This window comes from Perca flavescens, chromosome 10, assembly GCF_004354835.1.
Source record: "Perca flavescens isolate YP-PL-M2 chromosome 10, PFLA_1.0, whole genome shotgun sequence".
Taxonomy (NCBI): Eukaryota; Metazoa; Chordata; class Actinopteri; order Perciformes; family Percidae; genus Perca; species Perca flavescens.
The window spans coordinates 35,443,679-35,462,678 of NC_041340.1; the positions used below are offsets into that span (position 1 = coordinate 35,443,679).

At 42.8% G+C, this 19,000-nt stretch overlaps 2 protein-coding genes across 3 annotated transcripts; both read left to right on the forward strand.

Annotated features, from left to right (window-relative positions):
• The first annotated feature begins 3,193 nt into the window (after positions 1–3,193).
• On the forward strand, positions 3,194–9,044 carry p2ry10 (P2Y receptor family member 10). The gene is made up of 4 exons (XM_028589487.1): positions 3,194–3,507; positions 6,936–7,200; positions 7,327–7,507; positions 7,717–9,044. Exons 2-4 carry the CDS (start codon positions 7,025–7,027, stop codon positions 8,665–8,667), a joined length of 1,308 nt encoding a protein of 435 aa, XP_028445288.1. The 5' UTR covers positions 3,194–3,507; positions 6,936–7,024; the 3' UTR covers positions 8,668–9,044.
• An 854-nt stretch (positions 9,045–9,898) lies between these two features.
• On the forward strand, positions 9,899–18,972 carry gpr174 (G protein-coupled receptor 174). Of its 2 annotated transcripts, XM_028589730.1 has the most exons (4): positions 9,899–9,984; positions 10,229–10,411; positions 15,289–15,715; positions 18,082–18,972. In XM_028589730.1, the coding sequence occupies exons 3-4, from the start codon at positions 15,512–15,514 to the stop codon at positions 18,871–18,873; spliced, it is 996 nt and encodes a 331-aa protein (XP_028445531.1). In that variant the 5' UTR covers positions 9,899–9,984; positions 10,229–10,411; positions 15,289–15,511; the 3' UTR covers positions 18,874–18,972. The 2 variants fall into 2 exon arrangements, with proteins under 2 accessions (XP_028445531.1, XP_028445532.1); XM_028589731.1 differs by lacking the exon at positions 10,229–10,411 and having other exon boundaries at positions 9,918–9,984.
• Positions 18,973–19,000: the final 28 nt, after the last annotated feature.

Sequence of the window (19,000 nt, forward strand, 5' to 3'; positions counted from 1 at the left end):
CTGCACCAAAGCTGAATTTTGGGAAAGAGACTTCAGATACAGTATTAGGGGACCACTAAGGTCTATATAAAAGAGACTTCAGATACAGTATTAGGGGACCACTAAGGTCTATATAAAAGAGACTTCAGATACAGTATTAGGGGACCACTAAAGTCTATATAAAAGAGACTTCAGATACAGTATTAGGGGACCACTAAGGTCTATATAAAAGAGACTTCAGATACAGTATTAGGGGACCACTAAGGTCTATATAAAAGAGACTTCAGATACAGTATTAGGGGACCACTAAGGTCTATATAAAAGAGACTTCAGATACAGTATTAGGGGACCACTAAAGTCTATATAAAAGCATCCAAAGAGCACCATGTCATCAGACCTTTAAGTATATTTTGATAATACTTTTGTACTATTACATTGGGAAGATGTTGAATGCAGGACTTGTAACTGACAAGTAATTTGTAACTCTACAACACAGTTTTTTCTACTCACAGAGCCAATCTTTGCAGATGTTACCGCTCGGTGTTTGGCTAGCTAATAAGCCGTTAGCCTGTGAGCTTGAGCTTTGTCTGAAGGCACCGAACGACCAGCCAAAGTCCGCGCTTGACATTAGAGGAAGAGACCCGACGGTGTGATTGGTCGAACTCTTCTTCTTTAGTTTTTTTTTCCAGCATGCTCGTGGCTGCTACGCTGTTTTAGCTGCCTACTATCATCAAGAGTTAGACTGAGTCGGCTACTGCACGTCAACGAGTGAACTAAAGCAGTCACCTGATTTTCGCGTAGTTTAAAGTGACAAATCGTATCACCGTATTTTGATGTCAAAATGCGTATCTACTACGCAAAATGCGTACAGGTTGGCAGGTCTGGGAATGCCATACACCTCTATACCTGCAGCAGCAGTATGTACACTGTGAAAGAGAGAGAGATAAAATCTAGTGATGATGACTGATGTGACCATGAAGCAGCAGAGAGAGACAGACAACAGTAAATGGACTCTTCTGGAATTAGGATCAAGGGTAGCAGAGAGGAAGACAAATGCACTGGAGTGGAGAAAAATATTGCAGCAGACGACACTCAACCCTTTGAATGTCTATTTTAATGGAGCAATCTGCCCTTCTTCTTGTAGCAGAAAAAACTGCACACTGTGGCTCAGTATACTGAGCGTATTGGCCTGTCCTGACCTCTAGTGGCCATAAGTTAAAACAAACATTTTAGTGAAAACACCAGAATAGACTCCACAGGTGGTTAACTATCATGTGTTCATTTGCCTTCAACATGTTTCTTGATCAGAGATGTTCACAAGTCATTTTTTGGAAGTCCAAGTCGAGTCTCAAGTCTTTGAGGGGCAAGTTCAAGTCATGTCTCAAGTCTTTTGCCACGAGTCCAAGTCAAGTCTCAAGTCTCTGGCCATCTCATCTGTCTCTAACACTGTATTGTTAAATCTTATGAATTCAAAGCATGTCCTGTAGCTACCATCCATACAGTACAGTATCAAAATCAGTTGTAGGAGAACTTTATGGCGTCTACTACAATCTGAAGAAACACAAATGAAGAACTCTGTTTCAATTTCATAACTGTATTTTTCAAAATTTTGGTATCTGCACCAAATAATACATGTTTGTCTGTGTTATTAACTGGCTGTAAAGCCCAACCACATCATGCATTACATTTTTCAGTGTTAAAAGTTTGAGGGAAACATCTATATTGAAAGTTAATACACCAACCATGGTGCAAACATGAGAGAACTGATACTTTCCATATTGCTATTTAACAACAACCTGGTCTGTCACATCATATGGCTACAACTTAAAAGATACAATTTGTTCCCAGCATTAGCACAACACTTTGCGATGGTTAGCTTGTTACCTGTGACGATATATGCTAAATGTAACGTCTCTTTCACATTGGTGTGTGAGTGACTGACCTATCTGGGTGCGTTTTTAGATGCTTGATGAAGTCTGACGTTGTTGATCCGGCATCATTTATCTTGGTGCCAAACACCTTGCATTTAGCTGTTGGCTTACCGCCACTGTTTACCAAGTTATTGAAAGCAAAACTAATGACAAAAGGCACAACTCCTTGGTGTCGCCATCGTCAATGCATTTTTTATATGCGAGTGCGCACATGAGGCATAGCTCATGAGGCATAGCGCATGAGGCATAGCGCATGAGGCATAGCGCATGAGGCATAGCGCATGAGGCATAGCGCATGCGTTACGTTGCAAATTATGGCAAAGGGCAGGGGTCATACGTTTCCTCAGCGTATATGCGCCAATAAAAGAAAATAGAAATACATGAATAAATTTAGATTTAAAAAGCAATAATTGCATGACAACAGGTTGTTGACGAGTCTCGAAGCTCGAGTCCGAGTCCAGTCTGAAGTCAGCTGTTTGCGCGACTTAAGTGCGACTCGAGCCCGAGTCTCAGACTCGGGTCCCCATCTCTGTTCTTGATTATCAATTAATGAAATTAGACTTTATTTGTATAGCACTTTTCATACATATAAAATGTAACACAAAGTGCTCTACAGAATCCACACAAAGAGATAAATGACATAAAATGTCAAATTTGTTATCAGCCTGTACTGGCTCTAAATGAAACCATGTGTGTTGAGGTGAAACCACACAGAAGCAGCCCCGGAAGTTCCACAGGCGCCTGCCACTGCCTGGGAACCTGTCAGCAGTCGCTTTCTCTGGGTGTGGCTTCACATGCACAGACTGATGAGAAACTAAAAGGATAGATAAAACTGCCAACTGAAAAGGAAGTGTAGTATCTGATAGGGGAAGCGGTTGATTGCATTTTTTTTTTTCATCTCCAAACATTGCAGGATGCAAATAGAGACATGCAGTAAAGTAACAAAACATTGCAGGCAATTTTTTGTTACTTTACACTGTTTTGACCTGCCTTGGTTGCACCAGATTGTCATGGTCTGCAGAAGCGCAGAGAGCTCTCTTTATTTTTTTACCAGAGACATGAAGTACTCTGCAATACGGTAGTGTAGACACAAACTGCATGCCCTCAGATTCTGCTGTGTCCACTGCATAAGACATTTTCAGAGGTAAGAGAAAACCACACTCTCACACTCGGCTTGTGCCCTATACTGTATGCATTTTAAGTTATGGTAGGGGCTCAGTGACGTCACAGATGGTAGAAAAACACTTGCATGCGTGAGGGCAGAGCTTCCCCTTTCTCTGATCACACAGCTCACACCAGACGCCACCACCCCACGCAAACACATCCAAACAGAAACCACATATTTGGCGGGTTAATGTAGACTCGCTCACATGCACACCCTGACAGGTCTCTGCTGCTTACATGTGACAGGAAGGTTTCCTGTTGACCCCGTTTGCTACTGTACCGCTCGAGCAGGAGAGTGTGTCTTAGCGTCAGCCAGCTGTTATCAGACAAGTATGAAACTGCTGGAACATGTGGTCGCTGGTGATCACTCCTGGCTCTGAACGCTCCCCTCCGTCCATCCGGATCATTAAGGGAGACGACAGAGAAGCACAAGGTAATCGCACAGTTTGGGTTGAGGGAAATAATGTGTGAGGCGGTCACGCTGTTGTGCTTTGTCTGAACATTTTGTGGTCAAAGTCACGTTTTGCTGGCTTTGTTAGTAAATCCTCTTTCACTTAGCATTTGAAATTTATTACTGTATCATGCATGTCAAAATGTATCATTATGTATGTATTGCTAGATTTATTTTACAGGCATTATTCAAGGTAAATTAGGTGTTAAAGGTATTATTGTCAATTGTTTCTGTTGTCATCATGCATGCTAAATTATATCACTGCAGCACTGTTTGATGATTTTAAAATGTCATTAGGGATTTCATTTTGAGACTGAAACATGAGACAATTTGAGAAACTGTTCACATGAGTTTAAAAATGGACCCTTTCCCCTCAAACCTGCGTACTACTTCCTTAAATTCAAGTCTGCCGACGTGGTTGCTTAACTCTTAACTGTACAGGTGACGCGAGGGAATCCGTTGGCTGACTGTGTCAGACTGATAGCCCGCGGCCAATAGGAGTCCAAGAGTCAAAACAGGTGAAAATTACAGCCAAGCAGATGAAAAAAAAAAAAAAAGCAGTTTCTTTCTTCCCCTTCTGGGCCCGGCAGAGGAAGGGTGTGGTGTCATCTTGATGGCAGAAGGAAAGGCGATGCCTCAGTGATAAGCAGAACAAATGCTCCGTCTTGCTTCCACACATTTCCTGCTGCAGCGATATCTCTGATTTATTACACATTTTATCAGTATTTTTAACAACTCGGTTCAATTTGGCATCCAGCAAATACATTGCACAGACAAAAACAATCATTTGCATAGCTTAAGAAAGCCAAGTCATGATTTAACTAGCTGATTCATACAAGAAGGAGGTGAAATCCTTTTGTGGCAGGTCAACTTAGGGCACTGTTACATTTGTGAACTACAGGAACAACCCAGTCAACAACTTTTGGGTGGCCAGGTCTAGAAAAATCTTGTTGGCTGCTGTTTATAATCCACCAGCATGACTACTAATAGTACAGGCATTGTGCGACATGACCCCACACAAATTGCAACAGAAACTCTTTCAACTGATCTAGTCTCATAAAAGTCTCCTCTATAACATACAAAAAGTCCTAAGAGATCCAAGTGGTGGAAAGTTTTGAAAAATACTGCAATCGGTGATGCCACAATTATCTAACAACTAAATAACAGATATCACTCCCCAGTTGATTATTTACATTAAGACAATATTTGTAATACATGTTTTCTGGACTTTTATGGTTTCATTATACAAATCAGACATCATCTAATTAAATATGTACTAATTTGTACAAATAAAAGTATTTGGTATTTTTAAACTTGGACCCTATTTTCCAATGAATTGGTGTCTAAATAGTCTATATCCATGACGTTCAACTTGCGGGATTGCTCCGGTGCTGCGGGAAATTCAGCAGGATTTCTCTTTTCGGTCGGATGTCCGTTTCCTTCTGCTTTCTTTGTGTTGGCGTTCTAACCTCCGGTGGATTTGTGAGGACTATGGTCAACTGCTCCTCAGATCTCTGCAGGGTAAATCCAGACAGCTAGATAGACTATCTGTCCAATCTGAGTTTTCTGTTGCACGACTAAAACTACTTTTGAACGTACACGTGTTCCACCAAAACAAGTTCCTTCCTGAGACTATTTTGCAGAGGCACCGTGTCTCCGTCTGGTGCTTAGCACCGCCCAAGACGATTGTGATTGGTTTAAAGAAATGCCAATAAACCAGAGCACGTTTTTCTCCCATCCCGGAATGCTGTGTGGACTCGCCAGACCCTCCTCCGCAGTGCTGTAGAGGAGGGTCTGGCAATGCGAGACTAGTGTCTAAGTGACTAATGTGAATACAAATCTTTGAAATCTTTGAGTGGCCTGTTTAAGAAACACTTTATTCATGCACATTAGCACATATTTAGGAAGATAACGGGTCATTTGCATAAATAAACATAAAAGTTCAGAAAACTTGTAATACAAAAAATATTGTCTTAATGTAAATAATCAACTGGGGAGTGATATCTGTTAGTTAAAATATTTCCCCTAGTCACCTGTAGGATCTCCCATTAACATGGGCTGCAATGGGAAATTGTGGCATCAACGATTACAGTATTTTTCAAAACTTTCCACCACTTTTTATATATTATAGAGGAGACTTATGAATAATAAACATTTGTCAGATTTTTTGGGAGATTCACCCCTTTTCTTTCACAAAATGCATGTACTATACCTGCTTTTAGCTTTTAGCTAGCTCTTTAGCTCATCACGAGGACCATTCCAATGGGCTGCATGTGGGCCAAAAATTTATGAACTACTTATTCATATTTATAACTGATTGTTGGAAACTCTGTTTACTTAAGGCTAAGTAGTGCCGCTTTAATTACGTATGAAATTAATATGGTACATATACATTTTTTTTTTTACAGTTAATTGCAAGAGAGCACATTTATGATTGCTTACATTGCATAGTTTCTGCAATCTTACACTATTTCTATCAGTTTTCTATATGACTGTAACTGTATTCATAGCAGTAGACTTGATGGCTTATTAGAAAGTGAAACTCATGTCCACTTTATTAATGGCTTCCTGACATTTGAAACTGCTGAGATGATAGCTTTTTATAAAGACAGGAACCTACAAACATTCTGTCTGCACTTGTAATTGTTAATACCTTGTTAAAAAATGGATTGTGGTCCAGATGCACTGCAGCCTTTCTCCAGAAGGTAAGATGTCTGAAAGTCCTTTGGAGTCTTCCTGATGAACTAAAGATAAGGATGAAACTGAAAGAAATTGCAAACCGCAGTTGGCAAAACAATCTCAACAGCCAACTGTTGTTTCCAATGTCAAAAAAGGAACTGTCAAGTTCTACTTTCAGTCCTTATGGATGAGAAGTCTTCAAAAACTCAGAAAAAAATAAATAATAACAGGACAAACTTTCTCTACTGAGGAGGATCATGGCCCTTGTATTGTAGTGAGATGTGTTTTTTTCTTCACAACCTGGCAACCCAAGTGTTTTCCTTATTAATAACTTATTGTAACAGATCCATAAAGCATTAGTAAATTATGGTAAAAAGCAATTAGTTATACCCTATGAAATCTTTATAAAGGATGTCTTATTAAAAAATGTTAGTTAAAATTGGTATTTTTTAGAAATGATATGTTAGAAAATAATGCTTCTGTGTAGCTCACCTGGTAGAGCGTGCGCCCATATACAGAGGCTGGTCCTTACCACAGCGGCTGCAAGTTTGGTTCCAACCTGCTGCCCTTTTGCTGCATGTCATTCCCCCTCTCTCTCCCCTTTCATGTCTAAGCTGTCCTATCAAATAAAGGCCTAAAATGCCAAAAAGAAATCATCTTTAAAAAAAGAAAGAAAATACTATTTATAGTATCAATTCCATTAGCTGTCCCCTCTCATTTTTCTCTTTTAGGTGTTCAGTGATTGTGGGTTACAAGATGCAGGATTGATCAGGGGAAAGGGTTGTTGAGTTATGCCATCAGTATCTGTGTTAGAGAGGAAATGACTGAGAATACATCTGGAGTGTGGGATGGGTCCCAGCCCAACTCCTGTGGACACAACATGACCAGCTGGAATCAGCACATGGACACCATGTACACCTACTTCTACCTGCTGCTCTTCATCCCTGGGCTGCTGCTCAACACCACTGCTCTCTGGGTTCTCTGCAGACACATTAGGTACACACACACACGCATGCACATGCACGCACTCCCACATGCACACGCACACACACACACACACACGCACATAAAGCCTCATACACGTTCTGGACATGGCTAACTCCTCTGCATGTTGCTCCACAGTAAGAAGACCAAGGCGGTGATCTTCATGATAAACCTGGCGCTAGCAGACCTGGCCCACATCCTGTCTCTGCCCCTGAGGATTTATTATTACTTCACACACACCTGGCCCTTTGGAGAAGGTGTCTGCCTGTTCTGCTTCTACCTCAAATACCTCAACATGTACGCCGCCATAGTGTTCCTGGTAAGCAGGCAGTAAAGTGGAAATAATCCTGGAACACTGTGAGGATTCTAGAACATGACACCTTAGCCATTTCTAATTATTTACAAGGAGTTAAATGTTAATGCATAACAGTAGGTCATTCGACTCTAAGCCTCCCTTGTCCTTTTCGAAACAAATGGAGTTTGATTTGCTTTAAATCTTGTTTTTCTGAAAATTTTTCTTGTTTCCAGGTGTGTATCAGCATGCAGAGGTGCTTCTTCCTGCTCAAACCGTTCTCCGCCCGCGGCTGGAGGCGGCGCTATGACCTGTTGATCAGTGTCGTAGTGTGGGTGGTGGTCGGTCTGGCCTGCTCACCTTTCATCTTGATGCGGAGCAGCAGCAGCTCCACCAGCACCACCAGCACCACCAGCACCACCAGCGTCGGCACACAGACCATCTACAACATGTCCTATCCTCTGGAAGCCACTTCTACCCAGCATCCCTTAGGTTACACCACTTCACTCTCGGTTCTGAACTCCAGCAGCTCCGGTCCCAGCTCTTCCAAAGGCACCTGTTTCAAAGACTTGCCCATGCGTCGTCTGCCGCTCTCTGTGGCAGTCACCATGATGGCTTTCGGTGAGCTGTTTGGTTTCTTAATTCCTTTGGCCTGCATCAGTTTCAGCTCCATCCGCACCGCCCGCTCTCTCATCCAGGGACAGACCCAGGATCAGTCAAACACGGCCGACCTCAACTCGGCAGCACGCAGCCGACTCCAGTCCGTCACCTCCAACAATCAGACGGATAAATATCATGAAAAGCATACGCAAGCTGAGAAGAGGCGTGCTCTACGGATGGTGCTGAGCTGCTTTGCCCTCTTCCTGATCTGCTTTGCCCCCTACCACCTCAACTTCCTGCTCTACTTGATGGTGTCGCAGGACATAGTGTCCGACTGCGCGACCAGGCTGGCCGTGCGTCAGTTCCACCCGATGTCTCTGTGTCTGGCGAGCCTGAGCTCATGCCTCAACCCTCTGCTTTATTACTTTCTGACAGCAGAATTCAGACTGCACCTGAGCAGGCGCACCTCCTCCTTCACCGCCTCGCTGCTCTCCTCCCCGCCGAGCCAGCGGCCCGCGCCGGGCCGACTGACGAGCATGGAGAGTAGCTGCTCGGTAAGGGACTTCGACTATTCAGAGGCAAAATAGTTTCTTTCCTCAAGGAATGACACAGCTGAACATGACAGATAAAGCGCATCATGTTGAACTTGTAAACAACGAGATGATTTCACATGTCCCAGCTGTACAAACTGACCAGAAAAGCTTTGACTTTAAATATGAACAAGCTCCCAGAGGACATTGCTTTAGAACAAACAAATCTTCAATCAGCAACTGAATGATGTCTGCGCTTCGAAATGAGTGTGCGCACAATATCTATGTTACTACTGATATCTATGTTACTATCAACACAGTCGCCTCGTGTACATAAGCTACAGCTAGTTGTGCAACAACTTTAAATAAGCTATGTCATTAATGTCAAAAGCTGTATGTAAATGTCCTGTTAATAAAAGCGCTGTCTGCCTCTATCCGGTGCTGTGATGTTTGTGTTGCTATAACGTGGTTTCCTCTAAGTGACAGCAAGTGAATACAGGTGCCAGCTCATTTTGGCAATACTTCCTCTCACAATGCAAAGTGGTAAAGACAGTTGGCAGCAGTTGCAGCAGCTTTGAAAACCAGTAACTGCCAGGCTCTGATGTTGGCTTTTAAACTGAAAAGTCAGCCCCCCCACCCACCCACCCACCTCCTCTTGCATCTGCTAAACCCAAGTCTGTGCCAACACTGAGGCTACCCTCGCCCCCAGGCAGATGTCTGCAGCCCACCTTAGGAAGAACCAGTCGTCTGATTCACCCACCGAACTGTACACACTTCTGATCTTTTCCACTTCCATATTCCAGCATTGCATACAATTTCATCTGCTATTCAGTTACTGAAAATATTGTGTTGAGAAATATGTGAGAGAAAGAGACCAACAGCAGCTTAAAAAAGGCCAAAATAAAAAAAAAGAATTCTACTTTTAGTATTGATTCTCAGTCCTGATATATTACAATGATTTATTCTGCCATTAGAAGCACACACATGGCGAATTAATGACGCTTATAAGGGAAAAAGCAGACATAATAGCAGAAGTTATGGTGTCAAAAATTCTTTGTAAACCACACCCCCACAGGAAGCCCTGTGTGTGCTGAAATCCCCAGTACAGCAGAGACACTGAGAGAAAGACAGACATAGAGTGAGAACAAGGTGAAAAAATTAAACAGGAAATAACTTTAGATTATAGAAAAAACAGACAGTAGAAACTGGATGGTAGAGTGAGAAAAAAGAGTGAGGAAGGGAGAGGGCGGGACAGAGAAGAGAGTAAATAGTGTTATAGGGGGAGAAGGGGGGGGGGGGTGGTAGTACGTGTGTCGGCTGATGCTTCACCCTCCTGCTTTTTGATGCGACACAGCCTCCAGCTTGAAGACAGAGGTGAGATATTAACTGTTGATTCCTTTAAAAGAAGTTGTGTCTTTTGTGTGAGAGGCTGTATCAGCTGGATGCCTTCAGCGTGGAGTCATGCCTCATGGGGGATCTCGCATGTTTCTCCAACCTGAGGAATGTCTGTTATGTTGAGGGTGTGAATGTGTGTCTGCAGGCCAGTGTCAGGGTGTTCCTTGTCTCTGTGTGTGTATCTGGGGATGGGGATCATGACATGTTTTGTGTGTTGGAACAGCACATGTGGAGGGAGCTGAGTGCTGGCCCCTAACATTTTGGGGTGCTGATACACGAGGCAAGATGTCGTGTCTGAGCGGAAAAGCTAATAGGCGCCAAAAACCCACAGAGGGATGAATCACAGTGGATTAAATAAGGTGTTTCCATTGGCGAGATCTGATAACTACAAGTGCTCAATCCTAAGGTAGGGGTGCAGCTCTTTTTTGAAACACAGACATTTCATATAACTTTAATATCAACAAGACCTATTGACCCAAGTCTTGATAAGATGTCGTGTTGTTACCGGCCATTTCATACTGTCAAGTTTGGCTTTTGATAGGTTATCATTGTGCACATAACACTGCTGCCATAAGCCGCAAGGAGAAAACGAAAGAACAGCAATTGGTCATCACTAAAAAGTCCTTTCAGATCATGTAAGACAGCCTCTGAGAGAAGCATACCGTACGTGCCTCAGTGAGAGCAATGAGAGAAGAATCACACTGAAACAGTCGCACATAGGTCAAAGGTCAGTGAGGCTAAAAGGAAGACTGGGGACTGAGGGTCCCCTGGGAGATCTTTCTCAGTGCTGTAAAGTAGGATAAAAGGCAGTCGGAGAGCAGAGGCCAGAACGCTGTGGATATTTCTATAAAATCCCCTCTTTACTTAGATAAAGTCCCTCTGTTCATTAACCTCCCCCTGGGAAGTACTGTAATCCTTAAAGTGCTCATATTATGATCATTTTCAGGTTCATAATTGTATTTAGAGGTTATATCAGAATAGGTTTACATGGTTTAATTTTCAAACAACACCATATTTTTGTTGTACTGTTGTACTCTTTTGTGTGTTGAGCTCTCTGTTTTAGCTACAGAGTGAGACATCTCACTTCTGTTCCATCTTTGTTGGGAGTTGCACATGCTCAGTAGCTAGGGAAGGACTACTAGCCAGTCAGAAGCAGAGTATGAGGGTGTGTCCTGACAGTACCTAGGTAAGGACTACTAGCCAGTCAGAAGCAGAGTATGAGGGCGTGTCCTGACAGTACCTAGGTAAGGACTACTAGCCAGTCAGAAGCAGAGTATGAGGGCGTGTCCTGACAGTACCTAGGTAAGGACTACTAGCAAGTCAGAAGCAGAGTATGAGGGCGTGCCCTGACAGTACCTAGGTAAGGACTACTAGCCAGTCAGAAGCAGAGTATGAGGGCGTGTCCTGACAGTACCTAGGTAAGGACTACTAGCCAGTCAGAAGCAGAGAATGAGGGCGTGCCCTGACAGTACCTAGGTAAGGACTACTAGCCAGTCAGAAGCAGAGTATGAGGGTGTACCATGCTAGCAGCTAGGCGAGCATTATAACATGTGTGCCAAAGTGACCACGTTTGTCTCTGAAGTAAAGGCTGGACTACAATAGAGCTGTTTGGAGCAGTTTGTGAACAGTGTTTTCTGTTGGAGATGGTAAGTCCCTTTGGGGCGGGGGGGGACTTTGGGCTTTTTCACTTTGTAAACCTATAACGTGCACAAAAAAAGATATATAACACAATAAAGGAAAGGGAAAAAGCCAAAAAGCATAATATGAGCACTTTAAGTACAATTATGAGGTAAATGTACTTTACTTGAGTATTCAGGCTGTTCTCATTGACTGTTTGTAGTTATACCTACGATAAGTAATGCACTATTTAATTTGTACATAACCCACATAATCATGAGCCAGGATGTGCCACAAAGTCTGCGTAGAGACGAGGTTGGGCTGGATGGGTCAAACTAACACAGGTTGTTGTTTTTTTTACCCAGGAGACTGCTGTTCGTGTCCAGTGTGAAAGCAAAAGTCACCTTGATCAAACTTACTTTTGTTACGTAACTTACATTACTTAACCAACACCCCTTTAGTCAGGAACAATCTCGTCACAGATTTAACCATATATTGCAAGTTACAGTTATGCTTGTTGCCGATCATAAAGGCCTGGGCCTGGCTATCAATGTTACATGAAGATACAGTAGCACACAAGTCCACACAGTAAAAACAGGCAATAGACCACCTAGGCCCACTAAGCTACCAAATGTTGAATTCGATTTGTTGACTCGCCATTGCGGTTAATTGTTCAGGAGGAGCGTGTCTCTCCGCTGTGATTGGATGATAGGATATGGAGCAGGGGACTGACAGCAATATAACCAATCACAGTATGACAGACGCTCCACTAAGCACCAACTGCAATGTTTAATTTTAAGTGAATGTAGCCTACTGGCAGTCTGGGTGCTCAGTATTTTCCGTGGGGCACCCACGGTAGGACTGTGCACTAGGAAAGTGGAAGCAAGGCTTAGCAAGCAGCAGCGGTGAGAGAGGCAACATTGGTGTAGCAGGGATCACTGTGGAGGGAGTCATATTTAAATGAACCGCCTTGATGTGAAAATGGCTGTGATTGGTGTGTGACTGATAGAAATGATAAATTCAATCAGTGGGCGTATGACTTCTGTGTCAGGAATTAACTAACACAATGCTTAATGTACATACGTTACATACATCTTTTTTTATTTCAACCCAAACCAGGATCTTTTCCTGAACCTAACCAGGTAGTTTTGCCTAAGCTGGTTCTGCACTGCAGGGCCTTTCACATGCTGGAAATTTGTAGAATAACTGTGCGGAAAATTGTGCATGACTTTTTGCAAGATATCAATATGAACTGTTGTAGGAGGATACGTCGGAGTATTCCATTTTATGCTACTTTATACTTCTATTCCACTCCAGAAGTTACTTTTTATGCGACTACATTTATGTTAGCCCCTAGACACAGACAGTAACATAAAGAACTTGACTAGGCCTACACAATGGAGAACAGTGATGGAGCAAGTCACTGGAGGGAGAGGGAGAGGGAGGTGTTAGACCTCATTAGTGTTATGCTCATTAATGTTACGGCTGCCATTACACAAACATTTTGAAATAAAAGCCAAAATGCTGACTTCCTCCATAACTTCCCTAACTTCAATGCAACAGCGTGCTGCGTCTGATGTCACTGTTATTGTTCTTTTGCGCATGCGGGTCAGTTGGAAACAGTTCACACTGGAATCTGATATAGTCCACGTTTGAAAAGGTAACGTGAACAGCCAAACAAAAAATCGGATCTGAGCAAAAAATCTGAATTAAGCATTAAGACTTGCAGTGTGAACGTAGCTTATGTTTCTTTCCTATCTTGTGATCCTTCAGAGGGGCCCGACCCGCAGGTTGGGGTCCACCGGACTCAACTCCCTAACAGTATATAAGGCAGTTAGATCACCAGCTACAATAGTTAAATGCTACTTACATATTAATGCATACAGAACACTACATCACTCTGCAGAACGACTACTTTTACTTTGACATTCTAAGTACATTGTGCTGATAACAGTTCTGTAACTTTACTTCGGAAGATTTTTAATGCAGGACTTTTATTTGTACTTTTACATTGTTGTACTGGTACTTTTACTTTGAAAGATCTGTGTACTAGGCTTGCGAAGAGGACGGAGCGTGTCTGACAAAGTACGTGATAAATAATAATCAGTGTTATTTAGAAAACACATATGTGTAGTTAATGTTATTTCCCATACACTACTAAAACAGTAACATACTGACTGACTGTTTAGAATACGTCCTAAAAATGTTAATTGATGATGTGGATCATCAGTACTACTTATTTATGCCACATTATTCCCTTTCTACTCATCAAACATAATCATGTTCTAAATAGTTAACATGTTAAAGTAACATATAAAGTTTAAACATATGATGAAAGAAATCATCAAAACAAAAGTCTCATCTGTAAAAATACTGAAAGACCAGAACAATGAAAATCCAAACAATTTCTCTTTTTCCTGTTCCATACTGAGCTGGGATCAGTTTAGTCCGAGTCAAATCAGATAACAAAAAGAGACAAAACTATATAAAACAAGGAGGACTCTTCACTGCTCACATTGTGTGTTCATAAACGGTTTATGTGGGTTGAAGCAAAAAGGAAAACCCATGTCTAACCAGAGTACACTGACTGATGTTACGGGGGGGGGGGAACTGAGCTTGCGATCATGACACCTATGAGCCGCAAGCTCAGTTCCAGACATTACTGTGTGTTTCCATTTGAAGTTAAAATCATTATGTGAAGTTTATCAGTGCATATATATCATATTGTTCTCGGGTCAAATTTGACCAATTTTAAAAAGGTTTCTATATCAGAAGTTTGGGTTTCTTTCAACCAAATTGTCAAAAAAATAATAATAACATGGATGGCTCTTCACAAGTAAAATAAATGATTAGTTCACTACTTTCATTGAATTTGGGTGTTTTATTTAATTTTATAGCATTTGAAAAAAAAAAATGATAAAAGAAAATTGAAAAAAAGTAATGGAAAATGTCAGGGGAAAAATAACAAAAACGTCAACAAAAAAAAAAGCACAAAAAAAAATGGCAAAAACATCTGAAAAACTGACAAAAACTGTCAGGAAAAAGCTTCCAAAACATCGGGAAAAGTGACAATAACGTTTACAGAAAAGGTTTGACTCAGAAAAACTAAAAGTTACGTGGTCAACACAAGGTTACAGTACATGGCTTTCATTTTGTGCTGTTGGGAATGTCATAAAGCATATATGTATCACCTATTTTGAAACTGTGAATTCACCGCAAACGTCGTTCTTTAGATCTATGCGTGAGAGACACACACACACACTTATTATTGGCTGCCCTACAGGTAGAGACGCTAAACAGTGAACACTATGTGGGAGATTGCTTCATCAACTTCTGTGTGGGTTTGCATATTTACTGTAAATGCCGCTGCAAAGCTGCACTCACACACTAACGACCTTTTATGTTATGCACAGTTGAAACAGATGGTATAACAAGCTGAAGCCCTGGTTGACACGTGAGTGTGTTTGCATGTGTGTGTGTGTGTGTGTGGGGGACTGAATACTGTACAATGTGATGTGTGTCTGATGGAGAAGGGTTCTTTCAGAAAACGTGATCCAGTAGCTATCTGTATCTGTGCATGCAAACATGCAAATCACACTGCCATAAATGTTGGTTTACAGTGGCACTAATATCATCCTGCTGACCCTTTCTCTTCTCCTGTACCAGGATGCCATGTACCTGGGGTTGAACACGCTCTGAAACATCAACAGTTTATTCGGCTGGACAAACACTTCAACTTCCCTCAAAGAAGCCTGAACTCCTCCTCGCCATAATGGACAGCACGGACGCTCAAACACACCCGTCACCAGACTACGAGCAGCTTTCCTGATTCAAGCTTCCTGTTGGCAGCTCGTCTTGACAGTTAACAGTAAACGGCCACTGGCTTAAGATGAACTTTTCCAACAACAGCTGTACAAGCAGTGAAGATCTCAAGACGTACCAACACTATGTGTATGCGGTAGTGTACAGTGTGATCCTAGCACCGGGCCTGCTGGGTAATGTGCTGGCGATCTGGGTGTTCAAGGTTTATATCAGAGAAACCAAGAAGGCCGTGGTGTTCATGATGAACCTGGCTGTGGCCGACTTGCTGCAGGTAAACTTCCGTGTTTGTTTCTGTTTGTGTCATCTCATCTAATTAGACTAAAATAACTTTTTATCATTGGTATTTGCTGTTCACATAAATTCTCTTTTGTGGGTGATGGTAGGGCTGCTATTAAAGGGCAGCTATTATATAGCATTTTCAGGATAATGCTAGTATTTCGTGTTTGTACTTCCTCACACGGCCCATGGCTGCTGCACCTGTATTCACCATCTGTATGAGACGCTCTGTAGGAGCGCCTGTCTCTTATAGCCCCCCTCCCGAAAAAAAAGCCCAGTCTGCTCTGATTGACCTGACTATTTCCTGGAATCTGAGCTCAACCGCTCGTTATTATGCAATATACTGCTGCGTAGCTTAATCTGTAAAAACACATTTTGTTGTTGATTATATTTATCTTTTTTTAAATCTAAATGGGCAAAGTCAAATAAATGGAGTAAAAAAATACATTTGCCTCTGAGATGAAGAGGAGTAGAAGTATGAAGTTGCAAACAGAAATACTCAAGTAAAGTACAAGTATCTCCAAATGGATACTTTAGTACAGTACTTGAGTAAATGTATGTAGTTACATTCCACCTTTGCTGCAGGGGTTATTTAACATCTAGTCAGGCATAGCCAGACCCTCCTCCACAGCGCTGCGGAGGAGGGTCTGGCTAGTCCACACAGCATTCTGGGATGGGAGGAAAACGTGCTCTGGTTTATCTGGTTTTAGTCTGGACAGAGCCACGGTGACTCTGCTAAATAGCCTCGGAGAGGAACTTGTTTTGGTGGAACATGTGTATGTTCAAAAGTAGTTTTAGTCGTGCAACAAAAAACTCAGATTGGACAGATAGTCTAGCTAGCTGTCTGGATTTACCCTGCAGAGATCTGAGGAGCAGTTAACCATAGTCCTCACTAATCCACTGGTGTTAAAATTCCAACACAAAGAAAGCCCAAGGTAACGGACATCCGGCCTAAATGAGTGAAATCCGGCTGATTTACCATCTGCAACGGAACAATCCTGGAAGTGGAACGTTGTGAATATATTTAAAGGAACACGCTGACTTATTGGGAATTTAGCTTATTCACCGTAACCCCCAGAGTTAGACAAGTCCATACATACCCTTCTCATCTCCGTGCGTACTGTAATGCTGTCTGACGGCTCCAGCGGCATCAGGCCAGCACAGAACATGCAGGTGAATGGTTCCAGTAATCCTACTGCTCCCAATAAGTGACAAAATAACACCAACATGTTCCTATTTACATGTTGTGATTTGTAGAGTCACAGCGTGTACAAAAAACAACGTAACATGAGACACAGCCGTCTTCTAACTGTAAACAAAACGGGAACTATATTCTCCAGCGAAAGAATATAGTACTTGGGCGGAGTGATATGCTCGCAGCAAGCCTGTCTGAGAATATAGTTCCCGGTTTGTTTACTGTTAGAAGACGGCTGTGTCTCATGTTACGTTGTTTTTTTGTACACGCTGTGACTCTACATATCACAACATGTAAATAGGAACATGTTGGCGTTATTTTGTCACTTTTGTCACAATTTGGAGCAGTAGGCTAGTTGGAACCCAATAAAGCTAAATTCCCAATAAGTCGGCGTGTTCCTTTAACATCAAACAATGCAAAATAAAGAAAGGCAGCAATTCCTCATGTGCAAAGCTGAAATGGGGCTTAAAGGAATACGACAGTTTGTTGAAATAGGGTTATTCACCGTCTCCTCTATATTTATATAGGTGGGCAAACGCATTTTTGTCTGAGTGCATGCATTGTCTTAGTCCGGTGCCGCTAGCTTAGCTTAGCGTAATGAATGGAATCCTTTGTTGCCGTTAGCATGTCGTGAGTAAATGCCGCTGCCCTGTCTGAGATTGGTTGTCCACTAACCCAGAAACAGTGACTTTGTGCTGGCCGCAGAGCCCCGCGGGCTGTCGATATTTCTGTGCCCGAGTAGCAGTGCTTCGGCTGTAGCCTACTTCCACCCAATATAGTCCCAAGTCAATATCTACCTAGGAAATCATCTAGTCTTAATCAGCATTGCTATTTTTACTTGTTGTGAATACGCAGGCCACAATAAGTAATTAGGTTTTGTTTTTGTTGGGTCACTTTTACTCATGACATGCTAATGGCAACAAAGGATTCCATTCATTATGCTAAGCTAAGCTAGCAGCAGCTCTGCCGGACTAAGACAATGCATGCACAAAAACGCGTTTGCCCACCTATGTAAATATAGAGGAGGCGGTGAATAACCCTACTTCAACAAACGGTGGCGTATTCCTTTAAGCAGTCTAGTTACTCAAATCAAGCGGGCATCTACCCCATTATTTGTTTCTAGCTCTTCTTCTAGAAACCATCCTGACACTCTCTGCTCTCCTCAGGTGCTCTCTCTGCCTCTGCGGATCTACTATTACCTGAACAACGTCTGGCCCTTCGGTCATGCTCTCTGCATGTTCTGCTTCTACCTGAAGTACGTCAACATGTACGCTTCCATTTACTTCCTGGTATGTGTCAGCGTGCGTCGCTGTGAGCTCATCATGCGCCCGCTGACGTACAACTCGTCCCGGCGTAAAGGGGACATGCTTGTGTGTGCCCTCGGCTGGCTGTTTGTCTGCCTGTGCTGCCTGCCCTTCCCTCTGCTGAGGAACGACACCTCAGAGGCCAGCGGACCGGCCTCGGTGTGTTTCTCAGAGCTGCCCATGAGGACCGTCAGTATCCCAGCAGCCTGGGCTCTCCTGATCCTAGCCGAGCTGATTGGCTTCATCATCCCCCTTATCCTGGTGTTAGCCTGCACCTGTCTGACTGCCGGGAGCCTTCGGGAGCCCACAGCGGGGGCAATTCCTGACCGAGGGGAGAAGCGGCGGGCGTTAAGGATGGTGCTAAGCTGCGCTGTGGTCTTCCTAGTGTGCTTTGCTCCTTACCATGTCACCATGCCCCTGGACTTCCTGGTTAAATCCAAAGCCTTGAGCTGCACCCTCAGTAACCTGATTCTGCGATTTCACCCTGTTACACTCTGCCTGGCCAGCCTGAACTGCAGCCTGGACCCCCTCATGTACTATTTCACCACTGATGAATTCAGGAGGCGCCTGAGCAAGCCAGAGATACCGGAGAGCATGACTTTCAGCAGGCGCCTGTCCTGTATAACGGGAGGAGAGGACACAGAGAAGGACTAGACTACCCTCAGGCTCTCGGAACAGTTTGATCTCATCCACTAAACCCTGAAATATACTATGCACGCCTTAAAACTAGAATATAATTTACATCCTGACTAGTATGTGGAAAAATAAAAAAAAGGTTTCA

Bases quoted from the DNA above. Each gene is read 5' to 3' on its own strand.
- p2ry10 (XM_028589487.1), top strand. From the start codon at position 7,025: ATGACTGAGAATACATCTGGAGTGTGGGATGGGTCCCAGCCCAACTCC. The intron at 7,201-7,326 runs GTACACACACAC...GTTGCTCCACAG, and splicing joins GTTCTCTGCAGACACATTAG to TAAGAAGACCAAGGCGGTGA. The intron at 7,508-7,716 runs GTAAGCAGGCAG...TCTTGTTTCCAG, and splicing joins ACGCCGCCATAGTGTTCCTG to GTGTGTATCAGCATGCAGAG.
- gpr174 (XM_028589730.1), top strand. From the start codon at position 15,512: ATGAACTTTTCCAACAACAGCTGTACAAGCAGTGAAGATCTCAAGACG. The intron at 15,716-18,081 runs GTAAACTTCCGT...TGCTCTCCTCAG, and splicing joins CTGTGGCCGACTTGCTGCAG to GTGCTCTCTCTGCCTCTGCG.